The sequence below is a fragment of the Galendromus occidentalis genome, unplaced genomic scaffold, assembly GCF_000255335.2.
Source record: "Galendromus occidentalis unplaced genomic scaffold, Mocc_1.1 scf7180000077514, whole genome shotgun sequence".
In the NCBI taxonomy this organism is placed as follows: Eukaryota; Metazoa; Arthropoda; class Arachnida; order Mesostigmata; family Phytoseiidae; genus Galendromus; species Galendromus occidentalis.
Window position 1 is genome coordinate 160,582 of NW_003805502.1, and position 22,792 is coordinate 183,373.

The 22,792-nt window shown below is 53.2% G+C and overlaps 1 protein-coding gene across 1 annotated transcript; it reads left to right on the forward strand.

The window, feature by feature from the left end:
• Positions 1 to 11,948: 11,948 nt before the first annotated feature.
• On the forward strand, positions 11,949 to 20,334 carry LOC100903626 (two pore potassium channel protein sup-9-like). Its single transcript, XM_018640953.1, is given in 7 exon segments — positions 11,949 to 12,402; positions 18,253 to 18,484; positions 18,653 to 18,773; positions 18,866 to 18,984; positions 19,143 to 19,210; positions 19,505 to 19,669; positions 20,210 to 20,334. Coding segments are annotated over 7 exon segments (1,284 nt in total).
• The last annotated feature ends 2,458 nt before the right edge of the window (positions 20,335 to 22,792 follow it).

Sequence of the window (22,792 nt, forward strand, 5' to 3'; positions counted from 1 at the left end):
TGTCCGTATGCAAGCCCCTTCTAAGTGATCCATGAGTCCTGTCCGGGCTCCTTTACAGGACCCCTCTTTATTTTCTACGAGTTTCTCCCTCCGGTCAGGGTTCCTGCATGGGCCTGATGAAGGACGGCAGGCCGGCCGGGCTCAGAAGCCTCTGCTTTTGGCGGTGGCTGGCGCCCACTCGATCAACTGCTTGCCCATCTAGGGGACCGTCGAAGGGTCCGTTGTTCGATCTCAAGACTCCGGAGCGCTGTCGAGCACAACTGCGACAAGCTGCCCCATAATGACGTCAAGTCCAAAAACTCGGAAGCTTTATCGCGTTCCGGTCATCTCCCCACTGTCTCGGTGTTTTCACCTCCTCTTTTGAAAGGAGTTCGGCCGTACGAGAGGTCTATTTTTACTTTTCCTGCCCGATCGGTAAAAGCGCCTGTTGGCAGGTGACCAAGCCACCGATTCTCATCCTTCCACTTGATAAGCCAGACCAGCGATCGAGGGAGCGAGCGAGCAAGACGTACCCGGAAGACCTATCTGAAACACTTCTATCACCTTTCTCGCAACCGTGCCGTGACTGTCCTGATTGGACACGCTCCTGTGATTTGGAGCAATCTCGCTCTCCTCCCAGGACGTAAGTGGGAGACGGAAGGTGAGGAATAACTTGAGTAAGCGATAGAGCGGCACCGAAGAGGAGGACCATAAATCGGGTAGACGACAACGAGAAGCCCGGCGATTCAAATGAATCCAGAGCTCCTCCGGGCTCGACAGGCTGTCACGACAGAAAAATTGCGGTGGAGCATCTCCCGGAAAGGCTCCATGAGCCTTGAGCTCGTCTTCTCTCGGATCGAGCAGCTGACTCGCTCTATCACTCTCGAGTGTCCTCTCCGTTTTTTACTGAATTGATCATCAAGGGGTGATCGATTCTCTAGACCTTGATCCGCTGCAGCCACCTTCCCGCAAGCCATAAGATCCAGCAATCCGTTCCTTTGAAGTCATCCGTCAATTTCCATCCCCGTCAGTATCTCTGCCCGCTTGAACGTCCTCAGATTCACTTGTTTGAGCATCTATCGATCTTGCGCTTCAATGAGTGCCCGTGAGAGCCTCAAGGTTCTCGTTAGGATATCAATCATTGATGATCCTCCGACTTTCATGAACTATGAACTTCGAACTTCGATTGGGACAGTCTCGAGTCCGGATCCCGCGCGGGAATCGTCACTGGATCATACGGAACTCCGCAGCTGTTCCCGTCCCTCGAAGGATGATCCTATCGGGGAAATACCAAGGATGTTCTTCAAATAAATATGCTCTCTGGATGAGACCGTATCTTCCGTGATACGACACGGGTTTGTTGGCGCGGTCCTGGGGATTCCGGCCTGGAGGTTCTGGTTTTCAGGACGGGCGAAGATTTGGATCCTCCCACGAACGAGGCTTCATCACCGCTCGTAATCGATGGCAACGAATCGATTCCCGTCAGAATTCAAAGTTACTTTCGCAAAACCATCCATCCCGGACATACCAAACAATCGGCGAGCTGCCTCGAAAAACGATCGACTCCTCCCTGCGTTGCGGAAGAAAACCGTGCTAGCAATTCCACTCGTCACTGAAGAATTTCCAATCGCTGTTGCTGCGGTCTTCAAGGCATCCAACGCGCTCCAAGGACGACAGGAGCGATGGAAATAGCGCGGGGCACGCTTGCTCGCCGGCTCGGTCGGTCGCTGGCCGTTCGTTCGCTGTTTTTCTGACTGCCTGAATTGCTGCTGCACACTCAGCCGCGGGAAGTCGGCACAGGGGCGACGACAAGCCACACCTCGCTGCGGAGACGTACCGGTGGAGGAATGTCTGACAATAGCTCCTTTCGCGACTGAAACGGAATTTAAATAATGTCAGGAGCGAATAATGGATTTGAAAAGCTCTCTCTCCGCTCCCCTGCTTAATGGCAAGCGGCTGGCGACATGGCTGTCCGGCTGAGTGGCTCCAAGACGGAGGCATGGACGAGCGCACGACTCGTCGCTCGCTTCCTCCCCGGAAGAATCTCGCAGTCCAGTCGAGTTCGGCGAGCGCGCGAATTCCTTCGCGTGATTTTCGACCGATAGCGCACAGGGATTGTGCCGTTGTAAATTTTTTTGATGAAGGGAGGGAAAAACTGATCAGACTTCGGCCAAGTGACCGCGGAGTCAGCTTTCTTTCAAGCCCGGAATTCCTCCCGTTAAATTTAAAAATAACTCCGTCGTCACCCAAGCGTCAACTCGACTGCTCCACTTCCGCTATGTGTTGGCAGCATCATGTGGTGTCATTTCCTTTTCCTACAGTTTGCGACGAACCCTCCCTACGGGGACTTGGGCATCGATTCTGCTCTCCCACGAAAGAGATTACCTGTTCGTAGAGTCAAGACATCCAACAACACGCTCCGACCTTGACGCAAAAAGACCCTATTCACTCCGATCGCATCAGATTGGTACTGGGAATTTCAGATCACGGCTTTCTTCGCGCCAGTCAGATGTTTCTTGAGCAAGCATTCGAGGCCAGTTCGAGTGCAGACACATCACTCCGATCTCGGAAGGTATCTAACATTTGTCATCGAGGGGGAGCCTGACCGTATCGAGTATGGAGGTTTGGCGTCAGAGTTTCACGCCTCGATTTTATCCGGAGGTTGGTGAGGTACACGAACCCGTCGGGAGCGAATCGGGTACGTGTGGGCAGGCCTCGACAGGGAGGCCGAGGAAGCAGCGAACACATCGCCCCGATGATTTCCGGAAGGACGAATGACAGCACCCGGGATAGAGCGCCGCGGAAAGGTACTCGCGCTCAGAAACGAACCGTAGCAGCAGGAACAAACGGGATCTAACAAAATATTCCTCTAGAGCTGAACCCTTGCACCTCGTGGGCAGATGGCGATGTGACGAAAAGATGCGACCGGGGAAACATCCATCTTACGCAAGAATCCATCGACATCAGGCTTCGTCAAGCCTCGACCGGAAAAAGATGGAGACAGCAAACGGAGGGGGACGGCAAGCCAAGAAGCCTTTCCTATCCAAGCTATCGATGGCGCGGCTTGGGTAGGAGATAGCGAGATGAGGGAAGAGGAATTCCAACGGAGAGAAAGGACCTGCAAACGAAGCGGTTTTCCATTCCCCACCGAGAGATCGTCCCCGGCGTTGTTTGACCAATGATACCGCGAACCTTTTCCGGAGAACCTGAATCCTTCCACCGAATCACGTGGGAAGCTTATCTCCCTGCTCCTCTAGTTTATGTGTCCCGATGCTCAGCGGATGGCATGACTTGCTAGTTCGGTAGCTCGTCGTTTCGAATCCTCTCGGAGCGAGGAATGATTGCGGGGGGATCGGAACCGATCCCAGAAAGCGATCTCTCCGAATGAATGAGTGTGAGATTTTGTGGACTCAATCCACAGAATCCACAGAATGTGGTACCCTCGCAAATCGATAAACCGAACCACAAGCTTCTTTTCACGTGAATCCGTTTCTCCCGTCTTTGGTCGACCGAATAAAGCCCAGATCATCTTGGCTGTCTAAACTGCTGAGGCTGGGCATATCTTGAAATTATGATTTTTGCGCTTTGAGTCCTAGTTCCGGAGTATCATGAGCCCGAGCCCATAAACGTATAGCCCATCTGATTCTAGGGTATAGATTTTCCGTGCACCCGATGAGCTTCTGGCCACTGCTCACAAGGAGTCTCGCGTGTCTGATGATGACAATTTTCCTCGTCAAAGCCTCGTTTCTGAGAATTTTCTCGATTGGGTGCGTGGAGTATTCCTCGCGATTCGTACCGCCACCTCCCCTACCAGTGAGGGCGAAAGCGTAGTTCTACGCGAGGATCTGTACCAAAACTCAAGACTTAGGATGAAGGGGTCTGATCGTGGGTGATTCCCGTGATTCCCGCTACTCACTCATCGAGGAAACCAAAACTATTCCGAAAAATCCTCGGGAGGCACCCCAACATCGAACTATTAGATTCCGGTCAAGAGCTCTAATCCTGCGTGGCTTCCCCGGCTCAGACTAGCGGTGTCTATATCCATGCAGATTCTGGGGCTTGATGGGCAAGCAAACGATATGGTCCCGGTCGCTGCGGAGATGAAGATGGATGGATGGAACAACTATTAAATAAGGGTCCACGTGTCCCCTAATGCTCGGCTCTTTGGCTGACGGAGGACGGCCACGCATCAAGGCCGCCCCATCGCCAACAGCCACGCAGAGTACCCGTCTTGCCAGTTTCCCGATAGATGATACTCTGAAGGTTCAAGCATTCATCGAGTTGGGCCTATCTCATGTCTTCCCCGTCGATGCCTCTCGACTCCGCCGAACGGACCGATCCACTCAAGTCGGAAGCGAACTCACTCCAGGTCAAGTACAGCTATGCTTCAGCTTATCTCGCGTCAGTGTCCACCTCCACCGACCCCCCTCACCCTGATCCGAAATTCGTTTCCGAACTCTGCATCGAATCGATCCACTCCTTGGCGAGGCTCCAGAGGAAAATTCATTTAGCCGATGCGCCTTCAAAGACGTTGGGGTCCTTCAAGTCTATCGGAGACTCAGCTTAGACTTGCCGAAAAAATCGCTCGATCTCCACTCGTCAATCCTGCGTCGAGTCTCGAATGGTTTCCTTGCCGTCGGTATCGGGGCTCGAGCTCCTCAGTCGGTCGAGCGATGATAAAGGAGCTGTCTTCTGCCATTTGCCGTAAATATTCGAATAGACGGGCGCTTTCCAATGGACGGGCATCTCCCGGTGTGTACGAGAAATAGACGGGCAGTCTCTAATAGACGGGCAGTCTCTAATGAACGGGCACCTTCAAGTGGATTGAAAAATAAACGGGCATGCCCGTCCATCAGAATATTTACGGTATCCGGAATATCTCCCGAAGATAATCTGCTCTGTAATCTCGTATCTCGGACGTCTTCAAATCAATTTGCCGAGTTGCTGGAGGTTGAACGATTTTCGACGTAAGAAGATCACAAAGGCCTCAACGACAATATTTTCTGTCGGAGGTTGATTCTCAGGCTGTCTATTCCGACCTCACTAGGTATCGCAGGTATCGAGGGAGCCCCCCTTCCCCCAACAGAGAGCGGCGCTTATCATTCCTGGCAGGCAGACGTCTCAAGTTGCGATTTGCGATGCGCTTGCCTCATTCAGCGAAGACCTGGGAAGCGTCCGACATGTCGAGGTGATGGGTCCGAAGGACCGCGGATGACGCTCCGGGCCCTCGGCCGATGTGCCTCAATGGGAGCTTCGGCATTGAGAAGACAGAGTTCCCAACTTTGCCGAGAGATGACGATCGAACCGACTAATCCCGATTCTCTCGTAGCGTCTGGCTCGAGCTCGGCCAGCAGCGTACGGTGATTCGACTTTGGCGATTCGGTCCCACAGAAGTTTATTGTCTTGGACGGCGGACTCCGAAACCTGAGGAACGAATCTCATTTCCTCTTTCGGCTCCCTCGCTATTGATATTGTCACGATTTTTTGGTGAAGCCAAATGACTCCGACAAGAGGTCCTCCTTGGTCACGGGAGGAACCGCGCAGGCGATTGCGGGTCGACGGAGGGGGGAGGTGGAATTGGTTGGCTGACCGCGCGGGGGATCCGGAGAAGTTGTTCCTTAGGCTTACTCCATCATTTTTATGGCCGCCAACAAATCCCATCGGAGCAAGAGTAGCCGAGCATTCGAGGTCTTCGGAATTGACTCTCTTTTCACTCTGCTTTCGCCTGCTTCTCCATTATTCGCCTGACGCCGTGGGACCCCGTTCTTACTGCCACCGTCCACGAACTAAACGTGATATTATTTCCGCTGAATTCCATTCGTGTCACGTTGTCGCTGGAATTTCCTAATGGCCACTGAGTGAACGAACAGCTGCCAGTGCTATCCGACGCCACTCAGCCAATCTGCAGCTGGAGTATTTTCGAGCAACGATCGATTCGAGTCCGTTCGGAGCGCTTTCAAGGAAAAACAGCTCAGGCTCCTTTCTCCTCGTTAGACTCCCCACTGCTCCTTAAACTCGACTGCTTCGGCCAAGACTTCCATCGAAAAGCTCGCAACGGAGTGAGATTACGGACTCGATCAGCACATTGAAGTTGGATAGACAAAGGTTGCGTAATGGTGCAGAAGCAGGAAATCCGCAAACGTGTCCGAACCTCGGGTCAGGGAATCGGCTCCCGTTCGACGATACATAGTAGGTAAAAGCGTGCAATTCATTCTGGAACATAAAGAAAAAGATCCTTCGCGAGAATACTTAAGCTCTCATCGAATTGATGTATATTCCGAGCGTCACCGTCACCGATTGTATCAACAACCATTATTCTAGAGTCAGACGCCTCGCCGGTGTAGAGATATCACACATGTACATGCACGCCTTCTCCGTAAGCAATAATTAGTAACCCAAGAGTGGACAATCAATGTATGACCAATGATTTCCGCACATGAACCTCTGGTCCAATCAGGAGAAGAGCGGCGGGGGGGGAGCTGACCCCCTGTGTTGCGCATCGGTGGAACCCCGCGTGTTATTCATTCCCAGGAAAACGCATGACTTGCGTCAGGCCCGAACGTCTGTCTCGCACGCTGAGTACTTGGGAACATTTTATAGCGCCATCAACGACAGACATTGATGACGCTCCTTCCGGAAACTTGTCGCTCTGGAGCGTTTTGTAACGTTCACTTTCGCCTTGTTGCCATCTCATTGTTGATGCGCCCATTGTTGGCGCTTTTTTCATGGGCCCTCTCTCGGCGCGTTGTCCTGGTGTTCGTCAATAATGTCGTTCTTATTCCTCGACTTCGTTGATGCGTGCCGCAACTTGATCGCTACGACGCATGGCGGACGTTCCTTGTGAGTCTGCATAGCCATCTGCTTGGCCGACCGTGGGCCCCTTCCATCCGAGGTTCCGTCCATGCGCTCACGTTTTGGAGCACCGGAGGCCGTGACAGCTCCGAATAAATTGTTCCTTCGCATCAATATTTCTCCTTCCAAAGGAATAGTGAGTGAATTTACATAACGGACGGAGTTGGGCTCCATGGGTCTGCCCCACGAGAGCTCTTGGAGTATTCCGCTCTTGCGGAGCTCGCGAGGTAGGTACTGTTTTGTCCTCCGCTGTATATAGTTCGAGACGACGCGGAGGAATCTCGGTAAAGGCGCGATGACGATTCAGAAGGAATATTCCTGGCCTAGAGCCCGGCGTTGTTCAGTCCGATCCGGAATGCGGTTTCGATAGATGGGAGTCGATTTTCAGCCCGATTCACGTTTGCTATGTATTCCCAATGAGTTCACTTGTTTGAGTCCTCGGCTGTCAAAAAACCTGCGACACCCAGCCCTCATGGAGGGAACCGCACCTTCCCAAGGTTCGTGGCTTCGTCGCTCCCGTCGCGAAAGTTTGCTTCACACCTCAAGCACGTCCCCGGAAGTCTCATTGGCCGTAGTGAAATTGAGGGGACACGTCGTCCACGCCGTTGGCTACGTACCAAGAAATAGCGTAAGGCTTTTCGGCGGTTAGAGGAGAAAAGATTGACTCGGTTTATTTTTCCACTGAGGTGACTGAGCAGCTGAGCGGGTGGCGATACCAGTGGCCGAGAGGCATGGGACGCGCTGAAGAGAGTGAGGAAACAAAGATTGAGCGACTGCTCAAACCGTTTACTGACGCTCCGGGCGTCTCTGATCGGATGTCGCCAACCGGCGCCAAGGAGCCTCTCCTTCCGCCTACAGGCCCCTGCAGTCTCAGGCCCTTCCTGGTCTTTCACGATGCGATCCTCCCGCCGAAACGGTCGGGATGTCGATCAATCGAGGTGTGTTGGAATACATCATGCTCTCCCCGAGAAACGATAGCCCATCATTGAAAATGGACCTCATACATTGAAAACGAGCTCGAGTTTCGAGCCTCATCGGCGGCGATTGCCTTCGAGAATTTTGTGGTGAATACAAATTGGTCATTGGGGCACATCGTCTGATTCGCTGGCTGGACTCGACCTCGCACCCCAAATCTCACGAGTCAGGAGATCGATTCAATATTAATAATACCTACATATGTGGGGCGGGTCTCTGCGCCCTGCTCCTGAACGGACGGGGAACCTCGCCAATTTTGACTTGAATGGCCGATCCCGATGATGTGATCATGTCCAGCGGAACCCACTGTCGAAGTTTGTCGCGTTGATTTTGCCGCTTGACGATTGTCTATACTCTCAGTCTTGAGTCAGATCGTTTTTCTCTCAAATTTTTCTCACAAGCTTCTCGATACAATCTCTTCTCTAGAAATCTTCGACTGCTCGAACGGGGGAGCATGAATTTCTGTGCAGTTTCTCCGATACACGCACCATGCTACATTAAAACTGCTGCGAGTATTATCCGTCTCGGGTTCCGATTCGCGAGTCTCGTGCCTGTGGTCATTCATCAGGAAGACTCCCTGGGGATGAGGGAGCTCCCATCGTCAATTTTTCCTCTGAAAATATTCGAGAGAAGCGATGCGGAAACCAGAATTCCCTGTGATGAACTCTCGACACACTCCGCACGATGAGCTCGGGACGTCCTCGTCCAGGGAAATCCATTCACAAGGGGCTCCCATCAACTCCCGTCGCTGAGTACTGAATCCGGTGGATTCATGCGGAAGAGTTATACTTCTCGGCAGAGGTTGCGACCAAACTCGTAATTGATACATTGCCGATGTTTTCCTCGTTCGGTTGTCTCATGCTTGTCGGTCGGGTCGTTTCCTTTGCCTTCGTTCCCTTTCCGAAGGTTCCTCTCCCGTTCGTCGAAGCGCCCTCTAGTCCTGTTTCGCGTGTTGCAACTGAGGATTCGAGGAGAATGGCCGGCAAGCCCGCCAGACTAACCGACGTTGAGTACCAGACCTCTTTCTTGTAAGGTCTCTCCACAGCTGCTTTATAGAGTCCGTGAGTGTCTGCTGTGAATCTGGTGAGCCCGGTGTTTTTGTTGTCACCGCTGTGAATATGTGTCGTCGTCGTCGACGGCTCTCCGACCTGGTCGTTCGATAACGAAGGCTCGTCAAGAGGTTCCGGAGAGGACATTGCTTGGAACCGAACGAGCTGTAGAGGGTCCAACACGTGCGTCCTCACCTCTCGGATTCCGTCGTTGTGTCATGTCAGATGTCGGTGTATCGACATCCGTGGCTGTGATCATCCGTGAAACCTCGCGTTTTGAACGAGAATTTTTTTCCCTAATATCCCACCGTGGAAAGTTTCCGTTTTCAGTGGTGCATAAGTGACGTTCCACAGCTGGACTATTCTCCGATCCGAGGAATTACGTCTTGTGCTCCACAAGAAGGATAATCTCCAGGGTGAAAATTATCAGATTCATTGAATCGCCTAATAATCGGTTCGTCGGCAACAGAGTCTCACCGGTCAGCCGGCGCTGGTTTGATTCGGTTCAACTCGCCCCGTCCCCGTCGTTTCCTCGATCGACCTTCCTGGCCGGACCGAATCTGTGGTAAGCCAACGATTTACCCATCGGTCGGTCGCTCGGTCAGTAGAACAGACGAACGACCGCCTGGCGAGCCGCTCAGCCTGCAAGTTCTTGGATCTTGAAACCGGAGGCCCTAGCATTTCATATTCCGCACCGCCCCTCACATTTGTGAAATATTGCAGAAAACGTTGATATACCGTTGCCGACATCGGCTGTTGACAGCAGAAGCCACCAGTCAGTCAGCTGGCAACCGAGCAAGCGGTAGCCAGGGAAGGGTCACACAAGAGTCTGCAAGACAGACCAAACCGGCCAATAAGGCTCCGAAGAGCGACATTCCTGCACGCAAGTGCTGTTCCAAATTGCACATTTGTCGCAAGCTAAGCGGAAAAGAGGCTCCGGGAAGCGTTCGACCTCCATCGATGTCCAGCAGTTCCAATTTTAATCGTCGAATTCCCGTCGCATCCATCGGGGCTGACCGAAACTTTTTCGACTGATCTCTTGATAGAATTAAGAGAGAATTGGGTGGAACCGCGGTCGTCGTCGTCGCCAATCACCCAACAGGACAGCCACCGAACCGCCGTTCAAGTTCGGGTCGACGTTCCTTCCGTCGCCTCAGCGGGTAACCAGAACCGTCTGATAAGAAGAATCTGCTCGTTGTCGTTCGCTGTGTTGTCGTGTCGCGATTGAATTTCTATCGCAGTCGACGGCGTAGATCGATGCTGTCAACATTAACCGCGGCATCACAACATCGACATTGCTCGCATATTCCGAGAGATCGCTGCTGGCATCTGATTCAGACCTCTGTCCCGGCTGATATGCCCACCGCCGGCGCAGCGTTCTGTCAGACAATCTCGCTGTGAGCGCACAGAGCCCACTGTCAGTCGATGTGGGTGCTCGACCGCGGTGCCAGCAGAAACAACAACAACCTAACGTGACGCAAACAATCGAAATTTCAACACCATCGACGTCGAGGATATCGGTTTGGATCCGGAGCATACGCTCGCATTGACAGACGTCGATACTGGCAAGCTCTGTGTAGAACATCGATACAGCGCACTATTTTCGGTTGGGGTGCGTCATCGACGTCAGGTATCGATACCAGCGACCATACTGAAAAGTAATTGACTACCGGATTGTGGTTGGCATTGGATGGGGGAAGGTTTGCGCAAGATAGCCGTAGGATCCGAAGGCCGAGCTCAGAAGTTTGTAAGACGTGGGGCCGCTCCCTAATCCGCTAAGTGGTGAACGGGGCTGCAGATTCGTTCAGGCGTATATCGCTGACAGCGTCTGCCTGCTGACCAACTTACGACCGCCAGCCTCCGTGAGAGTAAAGCCTACCGCCATCGGCAGCTCGCCTCACCCGGTAGCCTGGTCTGGTGCTAGCCGGCCGGTTGGTCTGCAGGCCGATCTCTCGACAGACAGAGTGAGTTGCTGGACGGGCCGATAGACTGCGCAGCTGCGTGAGTAACTCGCCTCACAGACCGTTCCACTTAAAGACTCCGGCCGTCACTCAGTCAGCCAAGCAGCCAGCCAGTCAGTCAGTCGGTCCTTCAGAAGAACGCACGGACGACGGCCACCTGCTTGACGTCTTTCTGGAATTCCTCGGGAACGTCCACGGCGAAGCCGCCGCTACCGCACGCGTGCGGTGCCTTGAAGAGGCGCGCGCTGAGGTGGCCTTCATTCTTCCTGCCGGGCTTCTGTCAGTCAACGCCACCAGCAGCATCGTACACGTGAGAGAACACGTCCGGATTCTTGTTTTCTTATCTCGGTTGTGGGAACAACCTCATCAGGTTCGGTGTCGACTCCACCAGCCGAGCCGCTGCTCGAGCGAAGCTAAAGCCGAGTGAGGGAAGCCTGTCAGACCGTCACTCACTCCCCCTTCGTTCACGCGGTCGGTCGCGCGCGCGAGCGGTCACCCTTTGAAGTGGAGAAAATGACTTGCTAATGATCCATATAGCTCCGAGGCGAAATCAGATAATCAGGACGGGCTGAACGACAGCGGCGATAGAACCAGTCGGCGATAAGCAGTGACTCAACGGACGGAGGGAAAACTTGCGAACATTCACCGCGGAGGGATCAGAATCAATAGAGATTGCCCGACTGAGCTTCTTGGTCTACTTCGGCATTGTAATGAGTAGCCCGGTAGGACCAGAATCAGTGGTCGCCCCCACCACAAGCGCATCCGACAACGGGCTATCCCTTCGTCGCAGCATCGGGAATTCGGTCGGCCTACCGGACATGGACAAAGGGCGCTACGGGTCTCGCACCCCCTTTGTGGCAGTCATTGAGCAGCCGGCGAGGCGGTGTCCGACCAACATCCGATGATTGTCGTCGCAGAGCCAACAATTTTCCAACGCCGCTAAGCGTTCGCCCGCTCGCTCGCAACAATCTCCAGCGGAGCAGACACTCGTCACCAGCGGCGTCGCCGCCGCCGACGACTTCGACGCCGGTCGGAGTCATCAGCTGCTGCATCAGCAGCGAAAGACCTTGCCAAGTCGGAGTATCGATTCAAGTTGCTCGCAACAATTGGCACTATCGTTTCCTGGAACGCAATGGCGCTCGCAACGCGGAAACCCTCAGGTCGTCGATCGAGAGCCCCTTCGCGGCCTCGACGACCGAAGGATCCATCTTTGGCGGGCTGTTGCAAAAGATTCACTGCGTTCATGTTCTCACACATCGGGCTGTGCGCCCTGGTTGTCGCGTATTCGATCTTCGGCGCGTTCGTGTTCCGACATCTCGAAGCACATCACGAGGACCAGAAGGCGCAGGAGGTCCAGGAGCTCCGGGACTCGACCATAGACCATTTGTGGAGCATCACCATCGAACTAAATGTGCTATTCAAGGAAAACTGGACTATGTCGGTGCAGCAAGTTATGCGGAACTTTTCCTCGGAGCTCGTCCGCCACGTGAAAGAAGGATACGACGGCAAGGAGGCAGGAAAAGAAGGAACCCAGTGGTCACTTGGGAGCGCCTTTCTCTACTCACTCACTGTCATCACCACCATCGGTAAGTGAAGTAAATCAGGGGGATGGGAGGTTGCGGCGCGCCGTAGTCGTGCTGGCTGCCAACGACGCCGTCGTCGACGTCGTCGGGAACGATGAGAAGGAGAGAGACGACGATGGCTCTGGCGACAGGGACGACAACGACGACGACGTGGCGCAGAAGGCGAAGTCTTTCAAGTTGGTCTCGTTCAGTCTCTCAAGGGTAGGCCTTTGGTTTCGGTTAACTCGAGGGAAGCTTTTCTTCCAAGTCACCGTGGCCGACTCAAACTGAATTTTAGATCATAGAGAGCCAAAGAAGACGAGTCGGGACGAAGTCGGCGAAGTTTGCGTATGATCAACTTTCGTTCATTCTTTTCATTTATTTTTATCCTGTCCGAAAAAGAGAGAGAGGAACCACGATGAATCCCTCGGGAGACTTTCGTGAGAGTCCGCGGTGAGGTCTATGAAATATTCCCGAGGAGTCTTCGCCTCCTCCGGCCTCCGTCCGGCTCCCGAGGCGAATGATTGATGCTTTTGCTCCTGCTTGCATCGGCCACATCAGCCGTGTTTCCAAGACAGAGCACACAATTAGACTGTTTACTTGCGGCATTGTCTGAGTCCATCACTCTTTCACGCTCCCGACAATGATGCGTTGTTTTTCCGAGTGAGTGATTGAATGAGGAAACACCTCTGTCGCATTTACTGCGATGCGATAGCTCATTCATTCAGGATGGCCTGAACATTATTGTGCTTGATTATCACTACATCGTTGCGCATGCGAGCCGCAACTCGCAGTCAACCACCTGCAGTGCGGGACGCTTGGATTCTTCCTGACTGCGGGGAGTCATGATGTTCTCCTCGGGCTCCTCTAACCGCATGACGGGACAGAATAATTTCTCGTCAAACTTCTGAAATGACATCGCTGTCGAACACTCACTGTCAACTCGGGGAAACTCGGCTGATGTTTGCGACAAGACCGTGAGGTTTCTATGGGGAAGTTTCCCCACCATCCAACGAAACACTTATGGCGGTGGCAAATCACTAAGCGATGTCTGCCTTCCCTTCACTTGGAGGAACTTCCCCATTGCAGAACAACCCGAGGAAGCTAGGATTCTGACCCGGCTGGCCATGAGTCCGGACAACGCCCCAACTATTTCGAGAATGATCTTCCGGACATTTTTGTAGCTCTGGGGCAGCGCGCCGGTCAACAAAGCAGACTGTGGTGTCGTATATTTCATCAATGATGATGGCCATGATCAGGGGAGCGAGTCAGGCCTTTTTGTGCGATCCCTTCTCGGGCATTCTAATGGCTTGACGGTCAAGGCAGCGGACAGGCTAAACGGAACGACACTCTTCTTCCATTGCCCTACCTCATCGCTCCCTACCCCTATTCTCCGTGAGGACTGACGAGGGGGGAGGAGAAAATTATTCCATAAATCATCCATCCATCGATATTAACAAAGTGCGGTCAAGTAAATAAATCAAGCGAGCGAGCGGGCGAGCGGGATAGCGATAGACCAGAGTCTTTTAATAGCTATACATCCCAATAGGGACGCGAAATAATGACTCACAGCCAGTTCGGCCGGACTGGCTGGTCTCAACGAACTGTCCTTCCCAATTGGCCCGCGGAGACCCGGGAACGGAGTGGTTTTTGTAATTCAATTCGCTTTGATACGGCTCGGCAGCAGTCAATCATGGAAAGCCTCCAGCTCGTTGAGAATCCTGAGCGGAGGGATTCGCGTCTCGCCGCTAATCACTGATGTGACCTAAGCCATGACGTCACTCGCTATGGATGTCCGATCGACTCGACGCTCGAAGTCGAAGGCAAACTTCTCATCGCGTTGGTCGCCGATGGGAGGCAGCTCGCGAGCTGCCCTCTGTTCCCGGGACATCCTTGTACAGTCGTTCGGAACAATCGCTCGGGAAGGTGTCGGCCGAGGCCCTCTGGGATCCTGGCCCTGGATATAAAGATAAGGAACGCTTCACAGCTGTACTCTCTACCGCGTTCTACCTGAACCGTTCCCCAAGTGCCCCCGTTCCAACCCGTTTCTTCTCTCTCCCGGATCGTCCTCTGGGTCCCTCTGCGGAAAAGCTCCCACCTAATGAGCGAGACCCTCGACAAAAATCGCACGCTGCAAAAAGCTCTCACAAACCACAAACGTATCTCTCCTCCTCTCTGTTTCTGAAACGTCCGGATATATTTCCATTTTTGCCGTGTTCAGATGTTTTTCTCTGAAAAGCAAAAACCCACACGGGATTCTATCGATGGAAGGACTCGCTCCCGACAAAACGAATCGAGTGCCGTCTCCGCGGACCCCAACAACTACCGTTTGGGCTCACAATATCTCTTTATTTTTTCCGAATGATTTCACTCGGTGCCCTTCCTTCAAGAGGTAAATGGAAGGCGAAGAGAGAAAATGTTCCACAAAATAAGGTTCGATAGTGAGAACGATGGTCATGGTTCTACCCACGTCCGTCAATACGGATGATCGAGAGTTCAATTCTCCGAGGCCTTCGGAGACAATGATCGGTAGATGAGCCGTCGTCTACAAGTCTCTCTAAAATACGACGAATTCGCATTGCCTAATGATTTCCCGTGAGAGGTGTATCCCGAGCAGCTCCTTCTTCCTATTGTTTCCTCCTTCGCGGGTGACGAGGAGAGAGGCACTCACCGCACTCGACAAATGCCATTGAATTCCCTGTATCCTCCATTCTATCCATGAAACGGTCACCGGATGATCGGATTCCGAGCAAAGCTGACCGTACGTGGAACACCAGACAAAGTCGCTTCTTCCGTCCCTTCTCCCGTCTCTTTTCAGCCCCTGATTTGCTTGAATCTCTGAGACGTATGACTGAGTGTGAAGGACGAAACAAGTAGCGAGGCGGGCTTACGCCATCGACGGAATCCAATAATGTCTTTTCGGTCCTGCCTGAACCGGAGCCGCACGAAGGACGAATTCGTCGAGGAGCGCTTACGCACTGTTCTATTAGCTCTTTTGCCCATGGAACAGCTCCCACTCCCTTCCGAGCTCCTGGACGTGGAACCCGAGAATCTCTCTCATTCTCTGCCAACGCGACGCAGCAAATTCCCACACTTGCGCCTTCATCCTCAGTTTTTCCTCCGCCGACCTCTTGTTTCGACAAGCGACTGATGGCGGTCGGTCCGTTTTCACGCTAATGGTCTGAAACGGACGGGTGCCCTTCCGCGGCTTCTTCGGGACACGGGGTAAGGGAAGAAGAATGGCGGAAACAGAAGACACACTAATTCGTATGAACATTCGTACATGCATATGTACGCGCATCGTGAGACCAGGCCCGTATCGCCGCTCTGGCTTACTCTTGCGCTGATAGCGGAGCCCTTAGACGCACGGAATTCCTGAGGGAAAAAAACAGCGGATCCGTGGGTGTGAGAAGGGGAGCCGCTTGTGCCTCGTGCGTCTGTTTTTTCTTCCGTATACTGGCTTGTCGAGTCGAGTTTGTCCAACGCGACTGGAGGTCACTCGACGTTCTGTTTACCGTCTCACAGAACGAGCAGATAGACGCCGAATGTATCGCATATACCACAGTTTCATGCGGGCCGGCGAACAGACAGGACGATGACCGGCGCTGCTGTAGATCCTCGAGGCTGGTATTAGGGGGCCGCAATCAACCCTTGTAATTACCAGGGGAAATCGGGGAGTGGCAGCAGTAGAGGCGGCGGCTTCCATTTCGCGCGCTCTCCCGCTCGTTCTGCGTCGTCCCCCATTAATGTTGTCCGGAAGAACGGTTGCCTCCGCTCAAACTGAACTCGATAAAATGTTCTTGCTGTCACGACATAGACACCTAGCCCGGCTCGGAGCTGCTCCGGGAACATTGTCATTATTCGAAAGCGTTCCTGCGAGCTCCACGCGTTTCTCATTTTCGAAGCGGAGGCGATAACAATAATTATTAGAATCAGTTGACGGACCGCGAGGGGCGCTACTTAAAGCGCCCCCACCCCGCGGTCGCCTCCTGCGACCCGCACTCATGAGTCACGGCTCAGTTCCGTACGCGTTTGAATTTCGTCATCGATTCGCCTGAGATTCGGGGATTCGTGATCCGAGGTACATATGTATGAAGCGCTGGGGCACGAGTTCAGAAACAATACCCAGCTACCGGACTTGGAGAACCTGCGGTTGCGACGACAGTGAGGGCGGCAAGATCCACGTGTGAGTCTCCGAGGATTCCGCGCCTCGATCGCTGTGCGGCGCCGGGAATCGCATCAAGGGGAGGGGAACTCAATTTGATTAGGAGCGACGTTTCATCGAGCAAACAAACAAGCGGAAACATGGCCAAGAGCGTCGAGGAACCGACTCGGGCGGGCCTTGGGGTTCTGCGAAGAAATTCAGCGCGACGCGTTTTCCATTCAGCTGAGTGTCCTGATGTAATGAGAACGCAATCGGCCGCGGCTGGTATCTCGCTCATTGGGGAAACGTGCGTTGTTTCGTTGCGCCGTCCTGTGCACGAGCTCGTGCCTTGTTTGCTTTTCCATGCGCTTTGCCGGCCCGCGAGTCTCGCCTGCGACCTCTACCAAGGTGGGACGGCTCGGTCTTTTGGTCTGTCGGGTTGTTGGTTGTTCCGAGGCAGCCGGAACGACACCTGTGAATATATATGACTGTGCGTCAACAAGCGACATCGGCCGTCGGAGCCATTAGTGCCATTATCGGTAGCGGAGAATAGAACGGCTCGAACCTCATTTGCCCTTCGTAGACTTAGAGCGGCGATGGGAACGGAACGGAGCAGAGAAAAACCCACGCTCCGGAGCGGGCCGTGTGCGATTGCTTCGGACCGCTGGATTTCCTCCAAGGGCTCGCAACATGGTTTCGATTTGAACGAGCCCCATCTTATATTGCTTTCGTTCGATGCAACCATTCTAACCTGTTGCACTTCTCCACCGAAGGAAGTCGGATCCTTCCTCCTCTCCCTCCACCAAGCTATCACGAACGATGTACCGATGAATATTTCATCAATGCTAGAATTTACTCGCTGACGATTAGCGACGCAAGGGATCGGAGACTTCATTCGAGCGTCTCTCTCCTCTCAATGCGGAAGGTTGGTGGGATGGAGCGAGGAGCGCCGACGACACTGTGTGAGAGAGAGTTCCAGCCTTCACGGAATGCCGATCGGAGTCGAGCCCTTGCCCCCCCCCCCCGGGCCCCCGTCAACTTTCTCCAGAGCAATGACTACTCATTCTCTGATTTGTTTGGTTCACCGTATTCCATGAAGGCTCGAGTCGATAAAACGAAAGCGGCGACTTCAGGGGTCGAACGGTTGGACTCGCCGTACCTAGGTATGCCGCTGAGAGCCGACCAGACGCTCAGACGTCCAGCCTAGGAAATATGATGAATAGATTGAGTCTTCTCTGGAAATTTTCGTGGTCCCTCTCTACCAGATGCACGGTCATGTAAATTCTCGAGATGTCGCTCCATTCTTCGCGATACACTCGCGAGGATCCATCGGGTGATATCCGCCGCGCTGCGCAACCGCTCTCCCACGTATACGCATGGAAATGCAGATCGGGCTCACCAGCCTCCACCCCAAGGTGTCTATGGCGCGATAGGAAGCAGCTTTGGGATGGCTTTTTAGTTCTCAGTATCTCGCGAACGCCTGACAGAGCGTCGCGCAGTGACGAGCATCAGTCACGCATCAAAAGCTCCATTTTTCGTCGGGGCTTCATCTGAAGCTTCGTTATATCCCCCCGTCACTATGAAAAATGAGCGTAGTGTTCATCGTTCATTGATCCTGGAGCGTAAATCAGTCGAGTTGCGTCTCCATCGACGCAACGGTTGCCCCAGGTCGCATCCATTCGGTGAAGGGAATTCTTCTCTAACTTGGAAACGCATTTATTTCTCCTCAGGTTACGGGAACATATCTCCGAAAACAGCCGAGGGAAGAGTCGCTACCATTCTATACGCGCTGGTGGGAATTCCATTGATGCTGCTCTACCTCACAAATATAGGAGACTTGTTGGCGAAGGCATTCAAGTATTCATACGTGAGGTGAGTGCTTTCGAAGCACAGAAAAGGCGCTACTGGGACTAGTCTCCGACGAGCTCCCGGAGGACGAACAGATTGCAGGATTGCTCAAAAGTTTCGCGAATTTTCGATTTGGATTTTCAAGATTCGGTCCAATCCGAGACCGATTTGCGGGATAACGCATGATTTCATTTCGAAGAATACGAGATTTGTGTGCAGCTGGATCAGACGATTCGATCCTCTTCCAATCCGAACTCGAGGCTTATGAAACGAATTTTCCAGACTATGCTTCTGCCGGGGCTCGAGAAAAGATCAGAAAGCACTCAGAATGCCACGAGGACATTTCAACTACAATCAGTCAGAAAATCTCACACCATTGGGTCCAAACGCATCCAAAGCAATGGTGGGTGTCGAATATTCCGATTCTGAGAAACTCCTCAAGAGCTCTTCTCGTATGATCGTTTTAGCAACGCACTACAGGATTCGACTCCGCAGCTCAAGACTCCTTCGCTCAAACTGGATCTGCACGATCTTCAGCTGACGACCGCGTACAATTATCCGCTAGCGGGCCAGGGATATCCTTCCCAGCACAGCAGCGGTAGCGAATATTACAGGTAGGGGAGAGAGTCGAACGGGGACGCAAAAAGGAAGAAATCCGATATGAGTTCCGGAGCTCAAGCGTCTGACCGGATCATTCTCTCGATCTCAACTGCTCAGTTATAAAACTGCCGGTCGCCTCCGCGATTTCTTCAACGTGCTTCTCCGCTTCCAGGTCAACGGATCGAGTCTCTGTGCCAATCAGCCTCTGCATGGCGATTATAACACTGTACATATGTGCCGGTAAGTCCCGGGAGCGTGCGGAACCGACCGCGATTATCCGAAGAATCACATGGAGGGCGGATCGTATCGCCCGAGATAACCTGGACCGATCGAGCTGCGGAAGGAGGAAAAAGCGAACGACCGACGGACCGAGCGGGCCGCCGGCCGAAGCATACGAGGGGGAACGAACGGAAGAACTTTTGAGAATTCGATCTCCCGAATCCGAAGCGCTTCGGTGGAAGTGCCTGTCGGTGGCTCGCGGTCCATCGGAAGTTTCCGGTAATGAATAAATTTCCGACACGAATTTCGTTACAGGTGCTTTTCTGTTCTCCTTCTGGGAGAAGGAATGGGACTACCTCGAAGGGTCATACTTCTGCTTCGTGACGCTTTCTACTATTGGCTTCGGGGACCTGGTTCCCGGTCAGAGTATCGAGGGTTCGGAACAGAAGTTAGCCATCTGCTCCATTTATCTGCTCACTGGTTCGTAGCTCCTTTTTCTGTTTTTTTAGTTCGATTCGATTGGTGGATGAAGAGGAGGATGATCGGTTCTTCGGTCAGCTCGATAACGGCTGCTCATCCGACTCTGAGCGCTCCGTATCCTTGATAATGAAGGATTTAGCAGAATATCAGCTTCCTGCTGAGAAGCTCATTGTTTCTTTGTCAGAGCCGTGTGTTCGTGGCAAACGGCTTTGATGCGAGCGCACGCTCCCAGATAGAAACATGACCGGTAGAAAAAACGAGGGGTGGGCTCTGGGATGCGCCGGGTAAACGGGTGGCTTGCAAGGAAAGCAACTTTATCCCATTTTTAGCCCCGTCCCGCTAGCTCCCATTGATGATGGATGACTGATCTCCGTGGGGCTCAGGATGAACAAACAGGAAGTGCTACATCTCTGTTAGGCGGCCGTGGCGGCAGCGACGCGGTGTCCGCCCGAGTGCAGCAGAGACTGAGCCGGCCCAGGAGTGGCGCAATACAGGGCCGAAGGAGTGCTATCTAATACGCTCATTTGTTTCCTTTTCCAGGTCTCGCTCTGATAGCCATGTGTTTCAACCTAGTGCAGGAACAGGTTGTTTACAAATTGCGGAAAATGGGGAAGCATCTCGGTGTTGTCTCGGACTCCGAGCTGGACACCAGTGATCTCGAATGACAGTACGAAATGGCCCCCGATAGCCATTCACTCACAAAAATCACATCATCACCTCCGAACTCGACTTCGCACTGCAAAGGGGGCCAAGTTACTACGTATAAGGTGGGCGCGAAACCGATTTTGATGGATTCATTGCGTTTTCACCATTATTATCAATATTGCTGATTATTTATCACACCTGATCGTTTTCGGAGGCGTTTCCAAGGGGGGAGGGGGAATCGGAGGGGTCTGTTGCCCTGTCACCGATTTTCCGTTCGTGATGCCGGAGCTCAGAAGCGGGTCATTAATACGAATTGTCAGCCGCGTCCTGAATGCGTCCGGTTCCGAATCCCTCCACCTGCCCCGCGTGGAATCCTGCGGACGCCACCATCGTGTATCATGTTTATACGAGGGAAAAACGCATCTCGGTCGGGCTCTGTGAGAGCGTGCTCTACGAGCGTGGGGATATAAATTGCGGCAAAATGATAAGTTTTGCTTTGCAGGAAGGGGAGGTGCTACAAGGTTGTACATCGGTTTTATCTTCTCAGGAACCTCTCCACCAGACGGTGGCGTTCCCTGATCAGGTCATGAACTCATCAGTCACCACGGCCGAGGTGGGTCCCTTTCGAGCGCTCCAGTGGCCCGATTTAAGGTCGTGTTAAAAAGACGGGGGACGGAGGAGAAGGCTGAAAAAGTTTTGCCGTCGGAAATTCATATTGATAGATGCTGGCCCCGAGATTGCGCGCTCAAGCTCACCCACGCGAAGTTACGCTTACGCATAAAAAGTTTCCCTGCGTCTGTTTCTGTTCCTTCCACTCGGCCCCAACATTCCGCGCGCAGCGCTCGTTCTCCCCTCGTTCCTTGATCTTTATCTCAATTGGTTCCTGAGAGTCGGAAGCGCCCCCGCCTGTGGCAACTTGGACCGTTTTTCCCCGTCCCATATCCAGATAGATGCAGCGATTTCGAAACCTCATGAGCATCAAATGTACAAACACCCTGGTGCGAAGGGCTCTCGCCATTCCATCTCGCGGATGAGCATGCGAGGCATATCGTGCACAGGAACCACCCTGATCGTCGGAAAACATCGCGTGGGAAGCGATTCTCATAGAAACCGACGAGTTCCCGCCCGCGAAATCGTTTCCCTGACTTATCGAAGCACGGGTGCACGAATGAATTTGGTTTTGTTGCGCTCGAAGAAAAAACCATTTCATTCGGTGAATATCCATCTGTCCATCCTCGGACGCGGAACCTCGCGGAAATTCGGGGGAAAACCTTCCGGAACTTCAATTCAAAGGAAAGACAGGGAATAGGGACCACTACGACTGGGAACTTCTCGCATAGGGTAGAACATCGAATCCGACTCGGTTCTCGAGTTGATGAAGTCGTGTAGGGCATGCACGTTTCGCTCATCTCGAATCGAGCACGCTAACCACGGTGCTACTTTGGGACCCGAATCGTTCTGAAGCTACGGATTGATTGCGGCACGAGAGCGGGTGTGTCCTATCTGATCCATTTTCGGGAAGAGAATATTTATCAGCGGACCGTTCCGAGTTTCACGCGGCCTCGCATCAATCGCGAACAGCCCGCACTCCTCGTGGTTCCGTGAGCTTGCGATTCGGTCCATCGTGCTCCGGATCGGCTCGCGGGCTCGTAGGTCCGTCGTTATGTTTGGTCGGTATATCACAATACGCGTGGCTCCGACCACCGTATCCGACGGCCCTCAGTGGTGCCAGTCGGCTGACCAGTGAGATTTCTATCCCATGATGGATCCAGTTCGATTTTAAGAGTGTTTGGACTCTGGGATATCGAATCTTCGTCCATCCATTCGAATCATCTCTGGTGAGCTTGCCCGGCCACTGCATAAACCCATTAGCCGGCTGACAACGGGGCGCTCTGGAGCTCGCTCTGAATTGGAGTCGCGAGTCTCAGCAAAGTTTCCGCCGGAGGAGAAAACAGGATGAGGTCATTAGGAGATTCGTTCATGGATCAATGCCGCTATAAACAATTCTCGCCAACAGCTGCTGCTCACGAGATAGATGTGCCACGGAATAGGAATGAACGCCTGCCGGTCGGTGCGTTTAAATTCGCGCTCTCCCCACATTGGCTCTAGGGCTTGGGTTCCCTGCTCACGAGTGTAGCTTTCTTGTCAAGCACGGCTGCAATAGTTGCAGCCATAATCTGTCGACAACCAAACAAACCCGGTGACCCAACCGAAAGCGAGCAGATGGGAAGTGAGAGCGGAAGCTCCGTCCTCATGGCTCTAGTGACCAATCCCGTGGCTGCTATTCAAACATAAATGGTCCCCAAGTAGACCGAGTGAGCAAGTTGTCGTTCCGTGTGCGGCGCTGTGAGTGTCCTGCGGCGGCCGGTCGGTCGGTTGGTCGGCTGGTCCACCGCTTGGCCAAAGCTCAGACTTTGATGTAATTTGGCTAAAGTGAGCACTTGATGAGCCTGGAGTATCCGGTAGGACGTGGTTTCA